The 12,500-nt window shown below is 37.8% G+C and overlaps 1 protein-coding gene across 2 annotated transcripts in view; it reads right to left on the reverse strand.

Annotated features, from left to right (window-relative positions):
* The window catches only part of LOC106880445 (lethal(2) giant larvae protein homolog 1), a 69,246-nt gene that overhangs the window by 21,706 nt on the left and 35,040 nt on the right, over nucleotides 1-12,500 (reverse strand). For both annotated transcript variants that reach the window (XM_052968619.1, XM_014930366.2), the window contains 5 exons: nucleotides 9,467-9,660; nucleotides 6,806-7,089; nucleotides 4,812-4,917; nucleotides 2,280-2,400; nucleotides 1,040-1,285 (listed from right to left, as the gene is read on the reverse strand). In XM_052968619.1, the coding sequence (XP_052824579.1) occupies nucleotides 1,040-1,285; nucleotides 2,280-2,400; nucleotides 4,812-4,917; nucleotides 6,806-7,089; nucleotides 9,467-9,660 (951 nt within the window). The remainder of the gene's footprint in view (nucleotides 1-1,039; nucleotides 1,286-2,279; nucleotides 2,401-4,811; nucleotides 4,918-6,805; nucleotides 7,090-9,466; nucleotides 9,661-12,500) is intronic.

Here is a 12,500-nt window from a genome sequence, read left to right on the forward strand (position 1 = left end):
GTGTGTGTGTGTGTGTGTGTGTGTGTGTGTGTGTGCATCTTTGTGTTTGCCTGCCACCACCATCATCACTTGACAACTGGTTTTGGTGTGCTGCTAACATCCTCGGAACTTAGCAGTTCAGCAGAAGAGACCAATAGAATAAGCACCAGGCTTCAAAACAATAATTACTGGGGTTGATTCGTTTGGCTAAAATCCTTCAAGGCTGTGCCCCAGCATGGCCGCAGTCTAATGACTGAAACGAGCGAGAGGTAATAAACCAACTTGCTACTATCATTATAAACACACCACATCAATTAGTGCTATGAATGGGAGTCTTAGTGTTCAGGGTTTCTAATCATGAAAGGGTTAGCAGCAAACAAGAGATGACAAATTACAACACGCTGGATGCCAAAGAAACAGATATTTCTTCAGAGATGAAAAAAAAGACCCCACTAAACGAGAAATGGCTCTGAATGAGGAGTTTCTGGCCGAATGTACTCACGTGAAATACCGTTCCAAATAAAATCCCAGAACAATTTGATAGAACTGCAAACCCACAGAAAACCCCTATGTATGATTCTTTTAATTTGTTGAGAATGAAAAATTAGCACATGCAGCCAAAATTAATTTCTTTAGAGATATAGAAGCTCTAAACCTGATAATATTCGTAAAAAATTTAATGTATCCATTAAGTTAATTTAACCCTTTGCCTGTCTTGTGTACCACATGTGATACACACGACATATTTTCCTGGCATCCATGCATCATGTAGGATACACATTCCCAATTTTTGTTGACTACCAGAGTAACTTGGGACTTATAAAAGGAAAGCTTTATATTACTCACAACGTAAGAGACAAAGAGAAACTAAAAGTCTGAAAACAAGCAAGGACGTTTAGGACAAATTGGTCAAAATGCTTTGGACAGGCAAAGGGTTAAAAAAAAAAAGGAAAAATAGAAACCTTAAATAGCATTAAATTAATGAAAAGTGGATTTAAATAAACACTCATGCTCCCACCAACAATTTTAGGGGAACATTTGAGCAGCAAACAGATCTTACAGTTCATTAGCAGGGTTCTCTGTGGATGGGGCATTCACTTGTTCTGAAGGTTCTGCAGGTTGTTGTTCTGTTTCTGGCAAAACTTCAGGCTCAGGAACTGGTTCAGGTCGCATTCCCTCTGCCAATTCTATGGTGCAGTTTGGTTGTGTGACATAACGTTTTGATAACGATGTTCGGCAAAACTCAGACGAACAGATCAAATGGAACCCTTGACCATTCTTTGTGAAAATAAAAGATGAAATGCCACTGGAAAAAAAAAAAAAAAAAAAAAAAGACAACAGGTAAGTTACCAAGATGGAAAACACAAGGTTATTGTTTTTAACGTACACTTTTCCATGCTTGCAGGGATCGGATGGAATTCATAAAGGCAGATTTTCTACAACCAAGATGCCTTTCCTGATGCCAAACTTCACCTGCTTCCAAGAAAGGTAATATTTCTTCGTAGCCAGAGATGTTTATGCTGAATATTGGAAATGAATGACACTGCTTATATAACAGTGACACTCATTTACAACTGTCCGATGATGTCAGCACAAGGAGACACAGACCAACACTCACATATATACATGAACATATGTATACATACATGCATATATACATATATATATATACATACACACACACACACACACACATCATGCAGCTGTTTTAATTAAATACTGCCATGTCTCAATCATGTATACCAGATTTTTATTATATACATAACTGGCTAAAACATATTTAAAATAAAAAGCATAAAAGAATAAATTTCACATACATTTCATACTTTTGCTCAACGACCGTTTCACAAAGACAGACACACCACCAAATGAATGATTACATAATTGTCATACAATTAATGTAATTTAAATTAAGTTAAACCAGTAACAGTTTTCTGATTAATACAACAATCCTGACAATTTGGGTACATGCAGTTTTTAAATCAATTTAACTTAATTTAAATTAATCATGTACACAATTATGTAATTATATATTTGGTGATGCTTGTCTTAATGAAACAGCTGTTGAGCAAAAGGGTACACTGTGAGATTAATGCTTTTCTTTTACACACACACACACAGACACACACACACAAACACACACACACACACACACACACACACCAGACTCCATTCACCTTTAAATAAATTGTAAATGACCAATAATAATGCTTTTCTTGAAACTGATAATGTAGGAATTGTTGAATTAATGTTGATTCAAATACTGAAAGAAATGGTAAAAAATGAAAACCATAACTTACTTTAGGTCCTCTTTCTTAATGGAATTTTCTGCCAGCTGTAACCGAAGACTTGGTAGAGTGTAGATTCTTAATTCTCCGAGATTGGTCAAGCAAGCTATATCAAATTCACTGTAATTTTCATCTATAACAAGGGAAAACAAAATGCATAAGGCTGACATGCCATACAGTACATGCTACAATCAAGGATATGTGCTTCCGGGCATTACGATTTTGCCATACTTCTCTGGAATAATGTTACCCAACAGGGTGCACAGCTCAGAGAGGAAGGAGTCTCTTGGAGTCAAGCCACAAATTCTCTGCATTGAGAGGTCACAACTCCAATACTATTGATGTGATTGGAATGTTGCTGGAAAGAATCACAAGATGGACTCTTCAAGCCAAGCCAACCACAGGGGGGAAACCTAGGGGTAGGCCAAGATCAAGATGGTTGGATAATATCCATAACCTCAGTTGGTCATGCTTGGAAACCCAACTGGAAACCGTAATGGCGGTTACTTCTTACAAGACCCTATGGAGGAGGTGTCTGAGGATTTTCCTCCCATGACCATCCAAGAAATAGTGGACAGAGAAAATGGAGGGATGGTAAAAAAGAACCAATGGCGCTGTTTCCCTTACATAGCTATGAAAGTGAGACATTCACAGACAAAGTGGAGATGAAATCCCAGAGTATTCATTACCTTTGCAAAGTAAATTTGTAACGTAAACAGACAATAACTGAAGGTTGTATTCCAGATATAACTAACTTTCTCTTCCAATTAATTTTCACAGCTGCAGGTCTCCCTAATGCTAAACATCTGGCTGTGAGGTTATAGTAATACATGGTACCAACCAGTAAAGCAAAACTATGATAGTAATCTTTTCTACACTAGGCACAAGGCCTGATTTTTCGGGGGGGGGGGGCAGTTGATTAGATCGAACCAGTATGCAACAGGTACTTCATTTATTGACCCTGAAGGATGGAAGGTAAAGTCGACCTCGGTGGAATTTGAACTCAGAACATAAAGATAGATGAAATACCGCAAGGCATTTCACCTGGCATGCTAACATTTCTTATTTCTTTATTGCCCACAAGGGGTTAAACAGAGGGGACAAACAAGGACAGGTAAAGGGATTAAGTCAATTATATCGTCACCAGTGTGTAACTGGTACTTATTTAATTGACCCCGAAAGGATGAAAGGCAAAGTAGACCTCGGTGGAATTTGAACTCAGAGTGTAACGGCATACAAAATACTGCTAAGCATTTCGCCCAGCATGCTAACGTTTCTGCCAGCCCGCCGCCTTAAAAATAAGATAATAATAAAATATACTTTGCACATGAGATAAATACAACTGGAGATGGAAACCGAATTACACATGCATTATTTTCTCTTCAAGATTTTACCTCAATAATTCATTTAAATATTACTATGCTACAGGTAATTATTGCTTTTAACTCCACAACATCGTCACTGTTTAACCTGTAATAAGTCATTAATGTAAGTTGGAACAAATGTCTCCTTATATGTAACGTGTTCATGTTGTAACATGATGTAAGTAGAAAGCATTGTCAGAAGGCAGTTCATTTATAACAAAGCAAACTATATTTAATTCAATGAGTGCTGCCAAGTAGTATCAATGATAAGTAGTGAGAGTCGGGGCCTTTATATGTATGTAAGGTATGAATGTAAGTCAGGAAAGCCAAAATAACTTATGTAGGCATGAATGAGAAGCCATAAGCTGTGATAAGCGAGAAGTCATAAGCTGGTCTGTGTTAGCTGGGACGAGAAAGAATTATTCGTCATATCAATTGTGTTGAGGGAACTGGACTGTAAAAGATGTCTACGGTACTAAGCTGATGCAAGAAACTAGGAGCTGTTCACGATGAAGAACATCCTTCTGCTAACTAAATTGAAAACTGTGCACAACACTGCTGGGCAGAAGCCGCTGTGTATTAATTAGTCCACAGTTAGCTCCAATTGGCTGGTGTGGCTAGAGCATAACTGTGCTAATGCGTGGCCACCAAATATGGCTTCCCTGGTCACTACAAACCTTATCACGTCATGTTCTTGGTATAGTGGGAATAGCCTAAATGACATCCCAGCTAGATTCCCATTAAAATGGTAATGAACAATACACATAAAATAAAGATAAAATATTCAAAATAGACAGCCAATCATATTGCAGCTTTGTAGTCAAGTGTGTTTAAGACTCAGTATTAATCATATCCACAACAGTTGAATTTTACTTTTTCTGAGAGAGTCAGAATGACCAAAGTGGAGCAGGAAAGAGAAAAATAGTGATGATGAGGTATCAGGATGGACCTTCAGAACAGACAACTCTATTATAATTCTACAGCCAACATGAGAGATAAAAGAAGACAGTTACCATGGCAACTGTAGCTGGTAATGGCAATAGTAATAATGATGATAATATAGGTCATGTCTCAACTTATCACTGTGGTGGGGGTGGGGTGGGGGTAGTGGTAATAACTATAAGTATGGTAGGTGATAGTGATGATGATGATGATGAAATTCTATTGAGAAGTTACTTACCACTACGACTCCTGAAGTTGACAAAAGACACTTTCCGAACCATTGATCCATCGATGACTGTAAGTTTGCGCTTGCACACTGGTTTTAGATTAGGAAGGGAAAATACCTGTGGATGGCAAAACAGAGAATAGGGAGGGAAAAAAAAACAAAAAAAAACTGTACTGAATGTAAAGACCATTTCATAAACAATATTAAAAAAATCATCAAAGAGATACAATTCCTATTTTAAACCAGTCAAAGTATTCTATGAACAGCCGAACACAACTGGTGTGAATGAAACCTCAAATGATATGAATAACATGTCGAATGGTATAAATATTCAAATGGCATGACTTAAACCCCAAAGAGCATGAATAAAACTATAAATGCCTGGAACTTCTAAATGGTTACTCTTTTACTCTTTTACTGGTTTCAGTCATTTGACTGTGGCCATGCTGGAGCACCACCTTTAGTCGAACAAATCGACCACAGGACTTATTCTTTCTAAGCCTAGTATTTATTCTATCGGCCTCTTTTGCCGAACCGCTAAGTTACGGGGATGTAATCATACCAGCATCAGTTGTTAAGCGATGTTGGGGGGACAAACACAGACACACACATATATATATGACGGGCTTCTTCCGGTTTCCGTCTACCAAATCCACTCACAAGGCTCTGGTCAGCCTGAGGCTATAGTAGAAGACACTTGCCCAAGGTGCCATGCAGTGGGGCTGAACCCGGAACCATGTGGTTCTCAAACAAGCTACTTACCACACAGCCACTCCTACGCCTTACTTATAAATAGCAAGATTCATCGACTGGAGAATATTGATCTCAAAATGATAAAATTGGGATTATGGCTTTCCACAAATTTTAGAGACATTGTTACAACAAGTAATCCCAAACAGGCATTTTAGAGATTAGATACCATTTCTACAAGCAATCCATTCATTTGTCAAAGAGAAATTGGAACCTATGTTAGCCATCAGGGTACACGGACAGGATGTCAAATGTACCTTTGCCAAAGGACAAGAAACCAAACAGACATAAAGCTGAATGGACAAGATGCCAAAAAGACATACAAAAATTAAAATACATGATAACCATTTTATTCCTACAATATGACCATTTGACAGGCTAAAATGGTCATTAAACTATGTAGGTAGGAGTGGTTTTTTTATTTTTTTTTATCATTATTATCATTGTGTCTGAGTAGCTTTATGTCTGTCTGGCATTGTGTCCATTCAGTTTCTTGGCTTTGGTTTCTTGTCCTTTGGCAAAAGTGCACTTGGCATTCTGTCCATGCACAACCACCAAACTGAGCCTTAAGGTGTGATGAGACACATGAAGGTCACAAGACTGGCAGCAAAAATAGTTGTAGAATCTGCAATTTTTACACCAAATGTTACCATTTTTTGACTCCAGCTTTTTACCTTTCTGAGATCAATAAAACTAGCACAACGATATACTACTGGTATAATTAATTTGATTACATGCTTTTTGGAATAACGCTGCAACTAAAATTAGAAGCCATTATTACAATTATACTATGTAACAATTAAACAAAGGAGAGGCTTTACTACGTCAGCTTTTCAGACCTGCCTAGGCTGATTGACAGGGAAAAATAGGCGAGATTAATTCAGCTAATCTAAACATAATTTACACATTTATCTATCTAAAATATACGCACCAAATAACCCCATGTATTTTTTAGTTCATAATTTCGACCTTTTTGATACCAACTAGCCTAACTCCACACACTCGTTCTATGATACAAACTTCTGATTTTTAAGTGGTCTACATTAAAAACCTACCAAAATTTTCATGTCAATTTATGTTCTAAACTCCAGCTCAGTAGCAGTAGCAGTAGTAGTAGTAGTATTTCACTAAATTCTTCATTATTTTTTCAAAATTAATCAAAAGAAAAAGGCAGTATATTTCAACAGAAATCTGCTAACAGAATGTGTTTTAAACCCGTTTTAAGGGCATGAAATTTCAGCCAAGAATTCACCCACCTTGAACTGTTCTTCTGAACAAACAACTAGTTGGTGTTCCCCACTCATATCGGCAGCCTTGGCACGTTCATGTAACACTTCAAGCGGTTCTGGTAGCACACGAGCTCTTTTGTCGATAACAGCCATAGAAATGACAGGAGCTCTATGGCGTAGTTTTATTTCTTTAGCAAGGAATGAACTAACAGATTCAGAGGCACGTTTGTCACTTGGTGGAATTGTTATTGTGTAGATATATACGTATCCAGCATTGGTACCCACCCACAGTGTAGGTTGAGGAGATGTATCTGCAGAAAAAGGAAAAATTCATTTTTTGGACATCATTTTTTGTCGTCATCATCAACTCCTGTAAAGGTACATGGATTAGTGTATTCAGCTTACAATCATTAGGTTGTGAGTTCAGTTCCTGGTGGTGTGTGAAATACCCTAACCACTAAACCATGAACCTTCGCCAAAAAACATGCAATTTTCCTGTCAATATAGCCATATTTAATATACAAGTATATTTCACAATCAAATCTACGAAGTAGCAAATAAATTAAATGATAAAATTTTTTAAAAACTCCAGTTGTCATCTTGTTTCAATGTATCAACACTTATAAGGCAATAATAGTTTAATTAAATACATATTCAAATTTGTAAATAAGTCACTAATTCACAAAAAAGATGAAGCTCAAAACATTAATATTCTTTGGAAAACTTTGAATGACATTTTGCAGCAAATTTGTCAAGTGCTGAATATTCCCTTCCTTTACCGAACATCTCTCTCCCTCACACACACACACACACACACACACACGATAGGTTTATTTCTATTTTTGAAATCCACTCACAAGGCTTTGGTTGACCACTTGGCAAAGGTACTGTACAGTGGGACCGAACCCAAACGCACGTGATTGGGAAGCAAGCTTCTTAACTTCACAGCCATGTCTGTGCTTATAAAAAGCCACACCTAATTGCTGTGCTTCATTTTATGTCCACTTTCCATGCTGGCATGAGTCAGAGACGATGTCACAATCCGACTCGGTACTTAATCAGTTTTACTGCCCTCACAGGCAGGTCAGAAGACCATCTATTGACATACATTTCCTCTTAGACTTGGCTTCTAAAAAGGGATGCCCTTCCTATCACCAACCACTTTACAGATTGTACCAAGTGTATTTTATCATGACATCAGCACTAGACAAATAATCAGATCTTCAACAAAAATAGAGGGTCTTTTCAACTCTTATCTCTGCTTGTTTGTCAACCACTTCACAAAGTGCATTGCAAGCATTTTAGCCTGACACCAACACTAAAGAGGGTGGCTTGTCTTCAAAAAGATTAAAGAGTCCTTCAGACCATACATTGTCTGTACTCGTTTGCTAACCACTTTACAGAGCGCACTGGGTATATTTTATTAGGGCACCAGCATTGATGAGATTATCTTGTTCCTTGTAAGAGTAAAGAGCCCTTTTATCATCATCATCATCTAATACCCATTCTCCATGCTGGCATGGGTTGGACAGTTTGACAACAGCTGGCAAACTGGAGGATTATGCCGAGTTCTTCTGTTTGTTTTAGCATGGTTTCTGTAGCAGGATGACCTTCTTAATGCCAACCACTTTACAGAGTGCACCGGGTGCTTTTTACATGGCACCAGCTCCAGTGGGACCACCAAATAACTTGCAAGACAAGAGAGATTCCTTTTGATGGGAAGGAGTCATATTGAGGGCAGTGGCTTTGTGCCGGTTGATGAGAGGTTGAAAGAATAACAAAGGGATAGAGGTAGGTGTCTTGCTGTAGAAGAGATACAAGGACACCCAAGTTGGAGAAGAAGGGAGGAGACTTAGAGTGTGAGAGATGGTGGTGGATGCATGTCAAGACATACCCTCAAGGCACAGAGGGCAGTTATTTTAAATTTTGAAACTGGAATTCTGCAAGATTGAGTTGATAAAATAAATATCAACTACAAACTGGACCCAATTCTATCACAACTACATTGTCCTTGCTGGTAGGAATTACCATAGTGCCCATCATCATCATTTAAATGTCCCCTTTTCCATGCCTGTATATGTCACATGGAGTTTACTGATGCAGATTCTCAATGGCCTGATGATCTTCCTGTTGCCAACCCTCACCTGTTCGTCACCAGTTTCCAAATGAAAGCAGTATTGCCCCAAGGCCAGACATGTTTCTGAATACCACTCATTTATATCAATCACGAAACGTCAGACATGGAGACACAAATATACACAGTCACACACATATATGACAGGCTTCTTTCAGTTTCCACCTACAAAATCCACTCACAAGGCTTTTGCCAACCCAGGGCTAAAGTAGAAGATACTTTGGCCAAGGTACCACACAGTAGGACTGAACCCAAAACCATAAGGTTGGGAAGCAAACTTTTTAACCACACAGCCACAGCTATTCACAAAAGAGAAATGTATAACCTAAAATTTGAGTAAGAAAGGAGATTCTCTTCAAAGTGAGAAGACTTTCCAAATTCTTCAAACCCTCACCACTCAAATATAGAATCACCAATGCGAAACAAGGTTCTCAAGACTGGCCTAACCTTCCACTTCCAAAGTCTTTTCTCTTGTAAAATCCTTCTCCATCGACCCAAAATATCTTTCTATGACAAAAGAGACTCGGATAAAATAATATAAGCAAGTTACTTACTGTTGATTGCAAAAGTATCTGCGAAATACAAGAATCTCACTATGGAGGCCATGGAATCATCCAAACTCCGGGCTTCTACTTGCCTCTCCATTGGCTTTAATTCTGGAGATGATGACAACGGAGATGCACTAGCAGAAGCACCTTCAGCTGGCGCCGTGCCTTCAGTAGAGGCTGCTTCTCCTCCTTCAATCTCACTACAATAAAAAAAATTAGTAAAACAAAAAAAATACAAATTAAACCAAATACAAACAGCAAAACAAAAAAAAAGACAGGCATCTTTTATCTTTTAAACTTCAAGTGATTTGTGCTTTTAATTTAGTGATTATGCAAATGAACATTAACAATATAAATCAGTGGTACTCAACAAAGGTCCACATGACCCTAAGGGGTCCATATATGATCTAGTTAGAATTTATGGGCAGTAAATTGCTTATATTTCTACAATTTCTTTTATTCTTTCACTTGTTTCAGTCATTTGACTGTGGCCATGCTGGAGCACAACCTTTAGTCAAACAAATTGAACCCAAGACTTATTCTTTGTAAGCCTAGTACTTATTCCATCGGTCTCTTTTGCCGAACTGCTAAGTTATGGGTGGACGTAAACACACCAAAATGGTGGCAGGGACAAACAGACACACACACAAATATACATATATATTTATACACGACGGGCTTCTTTCAGTTTCCATCTACCAAATTCACTCACAAGGATTTGGTGGGTCCGAGGCTATAGTAGAAGACACTGGCCCAAGGTGCCATGCAGTGGGACTGAACTCAGAACCATGTGGTTGGGAAGCAAGCTTCTTACCACATGACCACACTGCACTTACACAAAATATTTTAACCTTTTTTTTGTTTTTTTAATACAATTCCTAGTAAAATTTAATTATAAAAAATATATTAGGATTTTTTTTTTAATGGCTATGAGGGTATCCAGTAGAGTAAAATAGCTGTCAAAGGGGTCCTGCTTCCCAACCACATGGTTCTGGGTTCAGTCCCACTGCGTGGCACCTTGGGCAAGTGTCTTCTACTATAGCCACAGGCCAACCATAGCCTTGTGAGTGGATCTGGTAGACAGAAACTGATGGAAGCCCTTTGTATATATATATGTGTGTGTGTGTGTGTGTGTGTGTGTGTGTGCGTGTATGTGTGTATGTATGCATGTGTATGTGTGTGTTTGCCCCTCAACATCGCTTGACAACCAATGCTGGTGTGTTTACGTCCCTGTAACTTAGCAGTTTAGCAAAAAAGACTGCTAAAACAAGTACTAGGCTTACAAAGAATAAGTCCTGGGGTTGATTTGCTTGACTAAAGTGGTGCTCCAGCATGGACACAGTCAAATGACTGAAACAAATAAAAGAATAGATATTTCTTAACATTTTCAAAACCAGACAAACTCATTACCAAAGTTTCTCTGAAAGTCAAGAATTTACCATTTTTTTTCTTCTCAATCATTTACCATATGTTTAAACTTCACACAAGAAATACAAATGCATTCTGTAATTCTAAACATTGTATGACCATATTCAGAGGTGGGTACGGATGGATTTTTTTCTCTCACCTACCCAACAGAGTTGAGTTAAATACTGAATGTGTGCAAATCAATGAGAGAGCCTCAACTTGACCTGCTAAGAAGTAGTAGCCAAACCATCTTCGAATCACACTCTGTTGTCTTCAATAAATAAACACACATTAAGTAACGCAGTCCAAGACATTTAAAAACAGAAATGGATGGTTACAACTGGATAAGTTTTTGATCAAAGGTCTGCTCAATTAAGGGTGACCCCGGGGTTAAATAACAATAACAAAACTACGGAATGGTAGGCTTTGCAAAAGGATAGGCCATTAAAGAACCCTTCACCCCTGATTAAACAACCCTTGGTTTATTTATTTATAGATCTTTGAAATCATCTGCTTTGTTCCTGGTCATCTTTATTATGATGTAATAAGATTGTTGTTGAGTAGCGTTCAGGAGCGCTATGGCTTGCCAAAAAAGGCGACAGAGCAGAGATATAAGTCAGGTAAAGAAAGACAGCAATGAAAGCCAAAACAACATGCACAGCACACAGAATTAACCCTTTTGCTACCAACCCGGTTGAAACTGCCTCTGGCTCTGTAGTACAAATGTCTGGTTTTCATAAGCTTTGAATTAAAATCTTCCATCAAACCTTAGTCACAATTTATGTTCCTAACACTAGCTGAATGATAATAACTAAGTTATTTTAATAAATTCTTTGTTATATTTAAAATTTACTTAAAGAAACACAGAGCATCTCAACAGAAATATGGTAACAAAAGGGTTAAACACAAACAGACATAGAAGAGTCATAAAGAGGAACAGGTGCATAGGCACATCAGGAGAAGTATGGAATTTTTGAAGAATGCAGAAGCCTGACAGCTAACAATTCATGCTAGAAGTTTATTCCATGCTTTGACAATTTTGAGCATGAAAAATTGCTCTTGAAAGTCATGGGTATAGTGTTGTTCTTTTATTATATATAAGCAAGTCCATAAATGGTAACCATAGCACATTCTGCCTCATGCACAACACACAAGGAGGCCCGAAATTTATGACATTCTTATGAGTCACAGCTGGGATGATCTTCACATTGTTCAACATGTCTTTGAAGATAATTTCTCTCTGTCAAAAACCACAGCATCTTGCCTTTCAATAGTATATATACATTAAGTAAGATGGACAGATGGCAATTTTCATTTACAATTGCAGTGTGGAAGGTGTTTATAAGTCATTTAAAAACACAAAAACCGTTAGATTCACTTCAACATTTAAATTTAGTTTGTCAAAATACTTTCATCACTGAGATCGCGACCTGTTCACTGACAAAATTCCACCCATGGAAGCAGCACGGAATTTTGTCAGTGAACACGTTGCAGTTTCAAGGCGATGAAAAATTTTTTAGCAAACTAAATTTAAATGTTGAAGTGAATCTAACGGTTTTTTGTGTGTTTTTAAATGGCTTATAAACACCTTCCACGCTGCAATCGTTTTTGTTTCAGCACACAATCTTAGATT

Source organism: Octopus bimaculoides, chromosome 6, assembly GCF_001194135.2.
Source record: "Octopus bimaculoides isolate UCB-OBI-ISO-001 chromosome 6, ASM119413v2, whole genome shotgun sequence".
Lineage (NCBI taxonomy): Eukaryota > Metazoa > Mollusca > Cephalopoda > Octopoda > Octopodidae > Octopus > Octopus bimaculoides.